At 47.4% G+C, this 15,520-nt stretch overlaps 1 protein-coding gene across 3 annotated transcripts in view; it reads left to right on the top strand.

Annotated features, from left to right (window-relative positions):
- Window positions 1–15,520, top strand: part of STK24 (serine/threonine kinase 24) — a 127,179-nt gene that overhangs the window by 47,678 nt on the left and 63,981 nt on the right. For 2 of the 3 annotated variants that reach the window (XM_039473412.2, XM_039473411.2), the window contains exon 2: window positions 9,831–10,061. In XM_039473412.2, coding sequence (XP_039329346.1) covers window positions 9,831–10,061 — 231 coding nt within the window. Of the gene's footprint in view, window positions 1–7,320; window positions 7,550–9,830; window positions 10,062–15,520 lie in introns of those variants that run through there. The other variant, XM_074387522.1, reaches the window with a different exon arrangement.

The raw sequence follows: 15,520 nt of genomic DNA on the forward strand, positions 1-15,520 counted from the left end.
GACTGACGGTCTCTGGTCTGTCCTGAGCCTCCCGGAGCAGAGGACAGTCCTGGGCCAACCTGCACATCCTCATGAATGAGAGTCTGGTGGCCCACGGAGAACCTAGGAGTCGGCCTGGCAGAGACGGCTCTCTCCAGCTTCCTGGAGGCCTGATTATTAGTCTAGGGAGCTGTGGCTGGGGAGACTGTCCTCCTAGAGCTTTCATTTTGCTTTCTGCTGTTGAGTCAGGCCCAGAGAGGTGCAGGAGCTCAGGGGCCATGCGGGGCCATGTCTGCAGCGCTGAGCATGCAGTCACAGCAGGGGACATGTGTTCCGATAAGGTAGGTGGCTGTGTCCCCCTCCTTGCTTTGGAATTTTCAACTGCTTGCCTCTGAACCCCTCTGGTCTCCTGTGGCCGCTGGCTCTGCGTGTGTGGCTGGGCGGTGCTGGTGAGGCAGTGCTGGGCCCTCCCACTTCACTTGTGACTGTAAGGGTCCCGTGTCCTCTGCATCCAGGGTTCGGTTCTGCCTCTTGAACTGCATTTGGTCCTTCCTCAGAAGAGCCTCCCGCTCAGGTTTGCCTGAGAGGCCTGTGCCCTTCAGTCTTTCAAGGCGCAGGGGCGCAAGAGGTGGGTCCAGAGACAGTGGGGAAGGGGCTGCTGGTGGCCCGTGGGAGCTGTCCAGGTGTGGGCATAGCCTCTGTGTCTGGGCTCCCCCAGGTCTCTTGACTCTGACTTGGCCTTTGAGGTTTTAACTTCCGTCCTCACTGGTGGCCTGCAGAACCTGTTTTCCGGCACCCTGTCCCTGTGCAGGCCACATGTCTGCACTGCTCTAACGGGAGTGTGGTTTTGGCCGCTGGCATCAGATGTCCTCTTCATCTCTGGGCTTTTTAGATAAAGTGGAGGGAGAAGGGCAGACTTTTTTTTTTTGGGGGGGTCGGGGGTATAGCTGAGATGTCTCCCTTTATCATCCAGGCTGGTCTCAAACTCCTTACCTCAAGTGATCCGCTGGCCTCCCAAAATGCTGGGATTACAGGTGTGAGCCACCAGGCCCAGCCTGAAGGGCATGCTTTGGTTGGAGACGTCAGGGGTGGTCAGCTGGAAAGCCGAGCGGGCTGAGAGGCAGTGGCTGGAGTGCCATGGAGGGAGGAGCATTGGCAGTATGCTGGGGTGAAAGGGGCTTGCGAGGTAGGGCAGGCTTTGCTTTTTTTGTTTTTTAAACGATTTTTGTCCTGTTTTCTCTCTGTCTTATTTCTGTGAGCAGATGCTTTGTCCTTTCTCAAGCTGCAGGTATCATGTTTTTCATGAAAGCAAAGTTGTCTTAGTGTCCTAATATGACTCAGGCATTTTCCGCTGTAGTGCACGCACCGTACAGCCAGCCGAATAGGTGTGGGTTTATTGAGGGTGTACTTGTTCCAGGCTCTGGGTCAAGAGCTTTGCATGAACTGTCTCAGCAAATTGTTGTGACAAAGCTAAGAGGAAAGTACTTCTGTCTGCCCCATTTTACAGATGAGAAAACTGAGCAGAAGAGATGTTGAATATCTTGCCCTTGGTCCCAGAGCGGGCAGAGGGCAGAGGAGGGATTTGAACCTGGCCAGCAGGCCCCTGCCTCCTCACTGTTACTAGGCTTGAGACCATGTGGTTAGAAACATATTTAAGGGCTGGAAAGCAGGGTATTCCATTATATGACTGTATTCGTGTTTGTTTCACCTGTCTTCTGCTGCTTAATTAGGTTGCCTTTACTACTACTTTTTTTTTTTTTTTTTTTCTTTTGGAGATGGAGCCTTGCTGTGTTGCCCAGGCTGGAGTGTAGTGGTGCGATCATGGCTCACTGCATCCTCTGCCTCCCGAGTTCAAGGGATTCGCCTGGCTCAGCCTCCCGAGTAGCTGGGACTACAGGTGCCCACCAGCACACCCAGCTTATTTTTATATTTTTAGTAGAGGTGGGGTTTCACCATACTGACCAGGCTGGTCTCAAACTCCTGACCTTGTGATCTACCCACCTTGGCCTCCCAAAGTGCTGGCATTACAGGCGTGATCCACTGCGCCCGCCCGCCTTTACTTCTTTCTAAATTTTATTTTGTGTTTTAAGAAACTTGGGTTGTGCATTTCTGCTGTGGGGAGGAGTGAGTGAGTGCTTGTCAGCTCCCGGCCAAGACTTGGGAAATGTGATGGGAAAGGACAACAGCTGGCTTCCTGGAATTTGCTCATCAGCTTCGGGGCCCATCCCAGGAGTGTGGGTGTGGAACATGCCATTCAGATACACAGGACCGCCATCCACAGGCACATTTTCATGAGATGCTTGCCAGGTGAATTCGGCCTGCTGATTCTGGCCCCCATGTGAGAGTAACCTGTGCACACGGTCACTGCTGTGTACCTGTCACATTCCCTGAGAAGACGCAGTGACTGAAATCTGTACACACTGTGAAGCAGAGATTTGTAATTCTCATCAGCATCTTTTTGGAGTTTATTTTGATTTTCGTTAGATGTGGGCCTATCACTCTTCACAGGGAATGGCCAGCTACTGAGAATAACTGGAAAATCACGGGGCCCATGTATGTGTGCACACAGCAGAGCAGGCTTTTAAGAGCTGTGTATAGGCAGCAGACATTTTGCACAAAAAGTTGGCTAACTGATGATTTTTCAAGTCTGATTTCTTAGCATCTGCACTGAGTTTAGATGGGCATTCTCCATAGGACCCCTTGGTGGCCCAGACCCATATTTGAGAGCTCATAGCCCTTCCTCTCCAGAGGTGGGTGGCTGAGTACTCAGAGCTGAGGACCCTCACCCAGTGCTTTGGGCCACAGGGCGTGGTGCCCATCCTCACTGCAGAGTGTGCTGGTGTCACAGGTACTTGTGCTGTGCACATGTTTTTTGGCTACTGAGGGCCTCGAGCTTCTGCGAGACCCCAGGCCTCTGGAGACCTGGTCTCACCAAAAGAGAATGCTTCCTTATTGTCCTCATGAGAAACTTCCCTGCAGTTGTTGATCGGGATTTACCTGGGGCACTCTCTCCTTGTTTTTTTTGCTCTTCCCCCATCTTGCAGCCCAGGTTATGGTTTCCCTGCCCTACCGGGGAAGGGGAAGGGGCTTAGGATCATTTTCAGAGCTCAGACTTGTGCCTGGGCCTTTCGATCTGGGAAAATGGATCTTCTACTTATCCTGGTCACTCACGAAGGATCCTGACCTTAATACGAGTTCGTGTAATAAATGCCTTGGTTTTCCTAAATCTTGTAGGTAAAAATCAACGAGACAGGGTAGGAGGATGTAGGCAGGTGCAGAATTTAGTTGACTAGAATTTAAAAAGACAGATGACCTGGTGCTGCCATGGTGGCAGGACAGTCAAGCCGCCAGAAGAGGGAAAATTGAGTATCATTTCTTTAAAGTTTTTACTTAACTCCAAGGCCCCAAAATGGGAAGTTGGGCTGTTTATTAAAATGCATAGGGAGATTTTTAGGGAATTGGAAAGCTGTGAGTAGAGAAATACGGTTCAGACGCTGCATAGGACGTGTCAGATGCCTCTGTGGGAAGGTGCTGGATCCTCACTCTCAGTTGCCCTTAATGCAGAGATAGATGCCATTATTATTATTATTATATTTTTATCCCTGAACCCTTCTCTCAGAGAAGGAAGCCAGAGCTCATCAGTGTGAGGCCACTTGTGGGGCTTGAGGCCTCGTGAGCTTGAGAAAAGGAAGTCACCCCTTGCGCTTACCCTTGCCCAGAGGTCGTTAGAGAAGCCGATCCTCCTGCCTGTCCCAGGGTAGGTAGTGATCCCGGCTCCACTGTAGGGACAGGCATCTAATCGATATTTTGATATCTCACCCCTGCTGAGACCAGGGCCTGGGGAGGGGCTGCTGTGTGTAGGCCACCCCTAGCCCCAGCCCCGCCCCTAGCCCCCAGTCTCATTGCCTTATGGGAGGTGACCTTGGAATGTTGGGGGATGTCCATGTGTCCTGACTTCTCCCTGCCTCAGAAGAGGCCGAGCCCTTGGGTATCCTGATTCTCTTGCTTTGTCCTGGCTCAGGCTCTGCTTCCTTTCAGGCAGGGTGGTGGGGGTGAGGGCTGCAGGCCTTTCTGATCTGAGGCCATAGTTGGCGGTCAATGCAGCCCAAACTCTTCTAAAAAGGAAATTCTCAAGATGGTTGGCAGAATTGCGCCTTTTTTGCCAAGGAGATCTACTTTCCTCGGTGAGCAAATTCTGGCAGCAGAATCTCAAGGTTCTTGTTCAAAACAGGGTATCTTTGGCATTGATGTTCTTCTGGCCAGGGTGACACGGTATGGTAATGAACCTGTGCAGGAATTGCCACAAGGCAGGCTGCCCGCCCAGGGAACCCTGCTTTGTGCCTCAGCAGATGGCTCCCTTCTTGCCAGGGGTAATTTTTAGCCCAGTGTACAGCTGCTAACACAGAGGCCAAGGGTTCTGAGAGACGTAGCGCCTGAGCAGATGGAGACAATGCAGTGACCACTTACTGTGCAGGTGCCAGATGCCTGGAAAGGTCTTTTGGGACAACAGTGAAAACGAAAATAGCTGTTTCCTAAGCCGTCTGGGTGCAGGCAAAAGGAAAACAGGCAGGTTACTAAAACATTCCAGAATCTGGAACATCTGCCTTCCCTGCACGCCCCGCCTCCCCTGCCCCCGGACACTTTTCTCCCGTAGTGGTCTCTGTTGAATTCTGTTATCTGCTGTTATCATAAGAAACCACTATAGCACTTGGTGACCTAAAACAATAATGATTTAGCGTTTCTCACCATTCCTTGAGTGAATGGCTGGTTTTTTCTGCCAGCCTGTCTGAGGCACATTCATGTGGCTGTGGCCAGCTGGAGAGTGGCTAGGGCCTGGGCTCAGCAGGGGCAGCGAGGAAGGCCGGGCGTCTTGCCCAGGCCTAGCAGTTGGCTGGGTGTTGAGCCAGTGCCTTGGTCTCTTCCATGTGGCCTCTCCAGTGGCTAGAATAGGCCTCTTCACATGCTGCCAATGGAGGCGTTCCGAGAGGCAGAGCGAACGCAATGGGGCCCCTTGGGGCTTGACCTTGGACATGGTACACTGGCACAGGAACCACAGGCCAGGCAGTTCCAGGTGTGGGCTGCTGTTACGGGAGCAGTGGACAAAGTCTTGGGGGTGTAGACACAAGGGACGGGTTATTAGTGCCTTTACTGTAACAATCCACAAGGTTGCCTTCCCGTCCCAAGGGTTCATGCCGCTCACACATGCAGGAGACACTCGTCTCTCTGCCTTCTCCCCACTTCCCTCCTGGCACAGCATCCAACTCAAGGTCTGTGTGCCCTGCCTGCTTCGGGGCTGGGTGTGGACGGGCTACACACTTCTGAATCAGAGAGTCCCAGCTCAACAAGAGTGGCAGGACAGGAAGAGTGGGGCAGCAGCAGAGACTCCTTTGCCAAGAGGGCAGGGATGGAGCATCTCGCGGCAGATGGGCCGTAGCAGTTCTGACCTAGAGCCAGGCATGGGCTGTCAGGGCCTCTGCTGGGGCACTGCCCAGCTTCTAGCATCAGTTTTTGTATTTGGTGTCTATTGTTAATGAGTAGCAAGCCAACCAAAACCGAGTGGCCAAAACAGCAGGCTCACGATTTCTCATGATTCTGTGGATTGACTGAGCTGTTTTGCTGGCCTTTTCTGGGCTCTCTGCAGTCAGTGAATGGCATGGTTGAGGCCACGTGGCCTTGGATGACTTGAGGCACATCCTCGGGCCTCAGCTGGGGTCCAGGAAGTGGGTGGATGTCCTCGTCTTTCTGACCACAACATCTTCGATGGATGGCTTTCTGCTGCTCCGTGGTCACGTGCCTCTGCGGAGGGGCCTCTGTGAGCCCTCTTGCGGCCTCGCTTAGATTATATTCATCAGAACACAGAGCAAGACGAGCCCAGGTTCAAGGTTCTACATTCATAGGGGTGTGGGCCCAGAGAGGTGAGATTTGTGGGTGGTGGTTTTTCTAACAGTCTCCCACGAGGTCCTCAACAGAACGGTGAGGATTTGGATAAATTCTTGTTGCCCACTTTTAAAATTAACTCTCAAAAAGGAAAAGGCCACTGTTTTCTTAGCACGGGGGCAGAACAGTTACTGGAGTGGGTGATCAGCTGTCCTAACACTGTGATTTCTAGTGGCCAGTCCCTTGCTGGGGCCGCCTGGCTTCCTGTCCCCACCTGTGCTGGGCGGTGGTTCTTTAGGTGTGGTCCCTGGACCAGCAGCATCTCCCTCACCCTGGGATTCCAATTCTCAGGCCCACCTGATTGACTGCATCAGAAACTCTTGGTGGGCTGGGGCTCTGTGGTCTAACAAGCCTTCCAGGGGAGTGTGAGATTTACCCGGGTCTGAGAATCACCACTCCCAAGAATGACAGGGCTCACCAGCTCTTCTGACCTGAGCAAGGCAGGCAGGCTCTTAGCACCCTTCTCGCCCTTGTCAGCAGGAAGTGCTGCCCCCTTCCCTCCAGGGACTCCTGTCTGCATGGAGGATAGGCTTTAAGGTGTCTGACCTGGGTCCTGTTAGTGCCAGGGTGAGTCTGGGGTTTTCCTACTGCCCGGTATGTTTACCAACCACAGTCCCATGCCACTCATTATACCTGGGCACAGGGGTTTAGAGGCATGTGAGACACAGTCCCCAACTCCTCAGCTTGCAGCTGTGCAAAAGAGATGGCACAGTGCAGAGGGTGACTGTGGGAGGACAGTCTAGCAGCGGAAGTGCCGAATTCTGTCCACACATGTTGAGCTTGAGATGTCTGGGTAGAAAGAGACAATACCCGGGAAGCAGCTGGTCCGGGCGTTCTCGTTCAGAAGGCAGGCCCGAGCTAGCACTTTGAAAGCTGTCCTGTACACGAGCCTTTAACACAGCCTTTCCTTCAAGGTGGCAATTGATCAGAATCCATTGGGGTGCTTTAAAAACATGGATTAGGTGTTGTTCCCTTCTGAATTCCCACATATTTCTGCAAGAATGTCAGATGTCCCAGGTGATTTCTGCTTGACCAGGTTTGGGAAATAAGGGCCCCAGACCCTGAAACTGTCTGGCACCCCTGGGGAGAAGGAATAGAGGCCCAGGCTGGGATCTGGGATGATGCCCTGGAGTGAGGGCTGGCAAGGTGGGGTCAAGGTGGAGTCTGCATGAAGATCCTTCTGGAACTCGGGGGACTGGAAGAAACCAGTGGGAGCAGGGCTGTGGATGCCAAGGGACTGGAAAGTTACCTGGAGGAGGGGGAGGGCGTGGTTGACGAGGCTCAGACACCACACTGCAGCCCTGTGACCGGAGCCGGAGTGGAGCCAGGCTGCAGTGGTGGGGTGGACCGGGCAGGTCCAGATGACTTTCAGGGGACTCCAGAGGAAGGAGAGAGTGGAGGAGGACGACTTCGGGGTAGGGAGGGTGCTTTTGTGTGTTTTAAATGGGAGACATTGGAGCATGTTGCCAAGGGCAGAGAGCCAGCAGAGAAGGGTGAATGAAGAGGGAGCTGAGAAGGGGGTTATTGTCGAAACCGTATCCTGGAGGAGAGAGGGATGGACTCCAGAGACCAGCTTTGGGGATTGGCCTTGAATAAAAGGAGGACCACCCCACCTCATCCTGGAGGGAGCAAGGTAAGGGAGAAGGCACGAAAGGTTGTTAGCTGCCGAAAATGGGGTGTGTTTCATTGCAGCTAAAAAAAAGAGATGCATGCTGTTTCCCCCGCATCCCCAAAAGTGTCTCATCCTAGCAGCTTGTGTTAGAGGAGGTGGAGGTGCGGGTTCGAGGCCACACGCAGGGTAAGTTAGATGGGCGGCACCCACCTAGGCATTCTGGGGCATTCCCAACAGTGACGGATGCTACTCAGCTGGGGCATTGACAGGCTTGAAAATAAGAGGAGCCTATTGCCGGATTGCTCACTAGCTTCAACCACAGCCTTCACTTGAGGAGATTACGCTGGTCTCGGACTGTGGGTCATGGACTATCTTGGTAACCCCAGGGGTCTTGGACTGTGTTTTTTAAAACCTTGTGAACACACAGCCAGACTTCCTCCTGAGTATGATTGTGTCTTTAAAGACGTTTGAAATGGGCTCAGACTGAAAACACTAGCGATTGTTCAGGAAGAAAAAAATTAAATGCATGTCTATTAATCACCCAATTGATATGTTTAGTGCAGCACTTTAAGTAGAAAAGAAGTTGCATAGACAGGTTCATTTTTAACACAATGGACGTTTGTTTGGATTTTTAGGAGCCAAGGGGGATCATGGCTAAAACTAGTCCTTGTAATCCCTGGCTGCTCGTTAGACCTCGGATTACGCCGGCCATGACCTTCCGGTGTGAGCCGGGCGCTCAGTGTCCAGCCTCTGGCATGTCCTCCTCGCTCGGTAACCCCAGGACGCGTTTCCCGTTGGGTCTATGTCCAGCACGCCAGCCTTACTTTGTTCATTTTTTACTAAGATAGTTGTGAGCTTTCGCGTTATTTGATGTGCAGCCTCAAGCGTGGGGCAGGGGCCCTGCTGCCCGGTGTGCGGGAGGTCACTGTGGCGGTCCACTCGTGTGTCATTGTGACAGCGTGTGTATTGTTGCCATGGTGGATGTGCTGGAGCATGGTAAGGTGTCCAAACCGGAAATGGGCTGACTGGCCTTCAGCAGTACCCTTAGAGAGCCGCTGCTCAGAACTCAGTGCGTCTCACCTTGGAGAGCTGTGACTGGGTGGCCACCCTGCGGCTTGCCTGATGCATAATGCACCGCAGTTGCCCTAAAGCTCTGTGTGTGTGTGTGTGTGTGTCCTGCGCGCATGCACACTGCTCTGTGGATACCACTCTTCTGCGCCATCTTTCTTCTCGTTCTCTTTATTTACCTCCTTTGCCTCCTCGCGCTTGTTCCTTTTCTTCGTATTTCAGCTTCTTCAAAGGACGGATAGACTTTGAGGGTTGGTCTGGCATCGTCTTCCTCCTGTGGACCAATTCTGAGAAGTTGTGCTGTGGCAATGGCAGCTCTCAAGTCCTTTCTTGCTCTGTGGGGTTCCAGGCTGGTGCTTGTCGCCAGGATGCCATTGGCATTTTGTGCTGGGCAGTTACTTGTGGGGAGATGTGCAGCGTCCCTGTCGTGCTTTGCTAAACGTCAGGATTGCTCCTTAGTTTCCTGACAGACAACTGTGGATGACAGGCTACTGACCCCTTTGAGAACTTGGCTGTTGACGTGACTCTAACAGCATAGCTGCTAGGATGAGAGCTTGAGCTCCTGGCCCTCTTGGAAATGTATATTATACAGTATGTGCAACTAATCAGGTGGTTAAGAGCTTTTAGAAGCTATTTCCGGGGTACAGCATTTGTGTGTCAAAAGAAACCAGGCTGCTTATTGTTTTCTGGAATCTGGTTAGATTGTTACCGTTTTGGTGAAGGCAGTGCTAGTCATGAAGATGGGTAATTACGGTATACCTTTTTTTTTTTTTTTTTCTGTTCTGTGATCTAGCTGGTTAACATTTTAGTAAAAATCCATTTGAAATCAGGAAGTTTTGGGGATTGGGTGGGGAGAAAAGAGAATTTTTTGCTTAGACAAGAGTTATTTTTCAATAAATCCGTGTATCCTAACATGTTCAAATAAGCGCTTAGATTTTAATTTACTCTCGTTATACAAGAGTTGGAGCCTTTTCCTTGTTTTATCATCTCGCTGGGTAATTGTTCTTATTGCACGCTTGCTCCCTTTCACAGTCTGATGCACACGTGTAGGTGAGACCTAGAAATCTTACACCCTGAACCTGTGGAGCTGTGCTCACCACTAGCCTGATCCTGGACACAGAAAATAGATGAGTCCCTGGAAGACCGTGGGGTCTGTAACATTACAAATAAAATGAAAAAGAAGTTGTGGTGCTATGAGGGTCTCAACTTTCCCTCTTTTTCCTTCTTTCTATAGAACCTAAAGGCAGATCCAGAAGAGCTTTTTACAAAACTAGAGAAAATTGGGAAGGGCTCCTTTGGCGAAGTGTTCAAAGGCATTGACAATCGGACTCAGAAAGTGGTTGCCATAAAAATCATTGATCTGGAAGAAGCTGAAGATGAGATAGAGGACATTCAACAAGAAATCACAGTGCTGAGTCAGTGTGACAGTCCATACGTAACCAAATATTATGGATCCTATCTGAAGGTAAGGCCTAAAATAACGTGCTTTTCCGTTCTGCGGTGCTTGGCTGAGGCACAAGAAGGGGATGGGAAGGACTCTGATGTGATATAGCACAGCAGGGTTTCCGAGCAAGGAGAAAGTTTTGACCTTTGTGATCAAAAGAACCTGGCTCTGGTATTTCTATCATCTCAAATGTCACCTATAAAAATATTTGTGGTGAAAATGTTTGATGTTACAATTCTCTTTTGAACAAGAAAGAGTATTTCCGAGTGGATCTTTGTCATAAAAATGGTTTCTTATTAAGTTATTATAAAGTTTTTATAATTATTAAGTTATTATAAAATTCACCTAATTTTAGGATGGCTTATGATTAGTATTAAAAACTCACATCAACTCAAGAATGTTAATCTTGATATTCTTGGTTACCAGCTTTTGTTTAATACTGTTAAAAACTGCTGATGAGAATTGATGATGAGTTTGCTAGCTTGCCTACCCTTTAAAAAACGCTAGGTAAATTGGTAATTACCTAAATACAATGATAGTTACAGTAATACGACACAAAAATTGTTCTGGACTGCCACTGTGTTCTTTAAGTGGGAAAGAATAGTGTTTAAAACGGTTTTCTGATCCTGCATGGAACCATTTTACCATTTGAGACATTGTAGAACAATCCTGTTACAACACTCAGAAGGCTCATGACTGTTCCTTGTGTTTCAAGTTCCTCAATGTATGCCTGCTTCACTGAACTTAAAAATGTTGTAACCTTTAAAATGGGTGTTAGAAATCATAAGAATTGGTGGGGAAAAAAAACCCCTCTGAAATAAGTATTGTGGAATACAAAACTATGAAGAAAGAAAGGATGATTTTCCAGGGGAGGCAGCGTTAAACCTGGATCATTTGGGCCAGGCCTCTTCCTCTCCTGGCCTTATCCTCTAAGGTGTCTAAGTTACAACTTGTAACCTGTTCTGATGTCAGAAGGAAGCGTGGAGGTTTTGCTTTTGTAGAAATATAATAAGCTATAAGTCAGAGGATGTGTACATTTTGAGAACCACTGATTCTCTAAAGTGAATATTTCAAAGAAATAAAAATTGAGCGGTGATCCCTTTTTTGTCCCCTTGTATAAAGGATGGCAGTATGCTGTAGGTCAAAAGGAGCATTTTGAAATGGAAAGAGTGAGTTTTGGAGTCAGGTGTCACGGGACTTGAAACTTGTTCTGATTTACTTCGGTGTGTGGCCTTGAGTGAGTTTTCGTTATTTTTTTTTATCTTCCCCACTTTCTTATTTGGAAAATGGAAAATCATGGTATATGTCGATCATATTGTCAGAAAAAATAAATGGAATTAAGTATGCGAAAGGACCTGATGTGTAGTAGGTACTTCATGAGTACTTCCTTTCCTTCCTTGGTAGAATTTATTTGTATATCATCTTTTAAATTACCCTGCAGTGAAGATATTCACTGAAGTCAACCCAAGAAAAGCAGGACCAAAGAATGGAAGAAGAATGCCAACAGAAAAAGCAGATGTCGCTGTGGTGGTGCACCCAGTTTGGGTCTTGGCACGGCAAGAAGGAAAGCACTACACGTGTGACTTCCCTGGGGGAGTGCTGGCATCTTCTCGACGTTACATTGATTTTTTTTCTCTTTTTGAGACGGAGTCTTGCTGTGTCACCCAGACTGGAGTGCAGTGGCGCCATCTCAGCTCACTGCATCTGCGCCTCCTGGATTCAAGCGATTCTCCTGCCTCAGCCTCTTGAGTAGCTGGGACTACAGGCGCCCACCACCACACCTGGCTAATTTTTATATTTTTAGTAGAGATGGGTTTCATCATGTTGGCTAGGCTGGTCTCGAACTGCTGACCTTGGGTGATCCACCCGCTTCGGCCTCCCAAAGTGTTGGAAATACAGGCCTGAGCCACCACACCTGGCCTCGATGTTAAATTCCCATTGAAAACAAAAGCTAAAGAAACTCAGCTTGGGCTCTGTCCACTGTACTGCCTACTATTCCCTGTGAAATGACTTCAGCAGTAGTGTTCTAGTGAATCCAGAGTTGGATTTCATGTGGTTTGCCGACACTGTATTTTAGTATTTTAACATGAATTATGATACCTTTGGCAAAGGAAGTGTGGAGAATCCTGACAAATATTTGGTGATTTATACCAGCTAATATTTAACTATGGAAATTAAGGATCAGTGGTTCAGAACATCTTCTTCAACCTCAGCTCCTTAGCACAGTTTTTACTGCATGCTGGAATGGATTGCTTTATTGTGACCGAGTATGGTGTCCACAGTACATATCTGCACGTATCTAGAGGTTCCATCCCACATGTCTTTTTTTTTTTTTTTTCATGAGTTGCTAATTCTAGAACATTAGGTTCGAGATCAGCCTAATTTTGATCTAAGGTTGCCCCTGTATTTTGTTTAGTTATCGTAATGTCAGCCGCTGTAGTAAACTCCTTAAATGTGCAGAGCCTCATACGTGATAGAAATAAATCTCTTCCTCGCTGGTTGCCCTGATCGGTGGGCTGTTTTCCTTTAGACACGGATTCAGGAACCCAAGTTCCTTTTGTCTTATTGTTCTTTAATCTTTCATCTTGGCAAGTGGCTGTGCTCAGCTGCCATAAGTCAGCGTTGGGGGAGAGGGAGGTTCGGGTATGGGAAGTTTTTATGTGCCCAGGCCTGGACATGGAGCACATTATTTTTGTTCATGTTCTCCTGGCCAGAACTCAGCCACATGACCACACCTGACCCAGGGGAGGCCAGGACATGTTATTGAATCGTGTGTCTCGTGGGAAGAGGACACAGGCTGTGTGGACAGTAGGCTCTTCTACTCAAAGTCACTTCATCTCTGTAGGAAGTGGAATAGCTTGGGGAGTGGCCTTCAGGTGCTGATTGCCTCCAGGCAGGTTAAAAAGTTTTGATACTTTATCTAAAGGGCTCTCTGTATTTTACTAGGCAGATTGTCCTTTAGGGAGTATCTGCCACAAGAATGCCTGGAATAACGTGGCCATTGTGGAAAGTTGGCCTGGATTTTAAAACCATGTGAAAGACAATGGTCTTATCTGGCTAAACATAACATGAACTGCTCTTCTAAAACAATAATTAACTATTACAATGGAGCAGGACAAGAACCCAGATCTGTAATTCTGTCTGCCCATTCTTGCGTAATGGAGTATCATGAAATTCTTGGGGCCTCTTCTCTGTGACTGAGGCCATTCTTCATCATCTTGGTAGGTTTAGGAAGTGTGGTCCTAATGTCAAGCAGGATACAGATTAAATGGATTTGTAAGGCGAATGGGTCTTTGGCACAGAATTGGAAATAGTGCTCTATATGGTTTCCATTGTCATTTTAAAACACTCCCTGTAGCGTTCAGAGTTAATATTCTTAGTTTTTTAAGGGTGATTGGAGAGAGGGCCTTATATTTCACCCTGTGTTAAGGGATTTTATACAGCAAGATAGGACAAAGGAGAGATTACCATAAGCTGGTTTCTTCATTGCTGGGTTAGCTAGCATTCAAATAATTATGTTTTGATTCATTCCTCTGGTCAAAACAGATTTAGAACAATAGGTAACTGGTTTGAATATTTTGAATGCTACTGAGGATCAGGTGAGCGGTGTTAATTTTGACGGTAGCAGTGATTAAGTCACAGAATTGCTTGGTAGCGTGTTTTTTTTCCACTAAAGGTTAAAAACAAGGACAAGAATTTAGGGAGGAGAAGGAACAGCACAACAGTGAATTTTCTTTTTTCTTTTTAAATATTTATGGATCTGAGGCCTGGAAAGGTCTTGAAGATGATGACAGACCATGAAAAAACTTCACTTGTTGTCATATCGTTGTTTACTTTTTGGGAAGTTAAACCAGCTAGGAAATTTAATTAACTAGAACCCTCCACGTCCCAGCCATTATATGCCTGGAGTTTTCTACCACTGACGTACCATCCACAAAGTCAAAATGAAACCGCCTCTGTGTGGGGTTGGCTAGGATGTGGGGTGGTGTGCAGGCGCGGAGAGAGAATTTTTTCATTTTGTTTTTTAATTAGGCACTGAAGACATACGACTGTAACCAAACAGGATGGTGCACTACAGGATTCTGGCCTGTTTTTCCTCTTTGCAGCATTCTCAAATGTACATTCCCTTCAGCACTTACAAATCTCATTTTCTTCGGTTTGTTTTGGGGAGCTTGCCCCCGTATCAGAATCTCCGTATTGAGATTCACTTTTAGTAATAACCAAGATTTTAGTCTCAGATTCTATTACAGGTACTCACTGGTCGCCGTTTGAGCCACCGGGTTCTTTGACGAAACACATGATTACTGTAAAGATTAGATCATGTATGTAAAGTGCTGGCCTAGAGTAGGTTTTTAGGAAATGATGACTTTTCCCTTATTAAAAAAAAATTTATCTGAGCCAAACAGGCTCAAAATTCACAAGTCTTAAAAATAGTTAGCATTATATTCCTCTCAAACATCAAGCCAGTTTAACCAAAGCAAATCAGGTGCAAGATCTTAAAAAACAAAACAAAACCAAAAAAAAAAAAACTTGTGCTTTTCTAACTTTTTACTTGTCGTGGTAGTTTTTGTTGTAGTGTCGTTATTAAAGAAACATGCCTTGTTGTCTCATCGTGGATTCAGATTCCCGACTTACAAGTAAGTTTTTATCAGTTCCTAAAAATGTTCTGGGTAGTTGGACCCATCAGAGTCACCAGAAAACTAATATGCGAAAGTCCCTTGGTGAGTTTTAGAAAATTAAGTGCTCTAGGAAAGTACAAATTATTCTGGTAAAGGATTGATTCTGTGTCGGTATGTTACAGGTTCATAATCTCACTTCACAATCTTCTTTCCAAATTGTGTTCTTGGGACTTTTATTGTTTGTTTTTTTCTGACTTCCCCAAAGTGGAAATAGTAGTTTCTGATGAAATAGAAAACCAATCATTTTATCCTTGGGGAGAAGAGCAAAAAACATTGATGGAAGTGGCCAGCGTCTCCATGAACGACGCTGTGGTGTAGGTCAGCATCCGTCTGCCGTCTTGGATGATGCTTCTACCTGCGTAACTACCAGTACCTGGCCCGTTGACTTTCAGATGCATCCTAGTTTGGACAGTAGAAAATAATCAGCCTAATTACTATGCCTGTCTGCAGAAAAACACACGAAAAACACTGATTCTCTGCCTTGCTCATATTGTATGAAAACTTCACATTTCAGAAGAAATATTAGTCTAGCTACTTGTTGATGAATATATCCTGTTAGGACACCTGTGAATTTTTTCTTTACTCACACCCTTCTTCAGCTAGCTCATAGCAAACCATGCTCTTGTATTGGCCCCTGGCTTCAGACATACTTAGGAATTCAGATGGGTTATTATATTAGTTTCTGAAAGCATTTTAGTTCATATACATGCCTGGTGTGGATGAACTCTCCTATGTCTCAGAAATTCTCATCAAAGCACACAGTGTCTTTTTCATTCCTATTTTTCTCCTTCCAAAGGCAGA

The sequence above is a fragment of the Saimiri boliviensis genome, chromosome 16 (genome assembly GCF_048565385.1).
Source record: "Saimiri boliviensis isolate mSaiBol1 chromosome 16, mSaiBol1.pri, whole genome shotgun sequence".
Lineage (NCBI taxonomy): Eukaryota > Metazoa > Chordata > Mammalia > Primates > Cebidae > Saimiri > Saimiri boliviensis.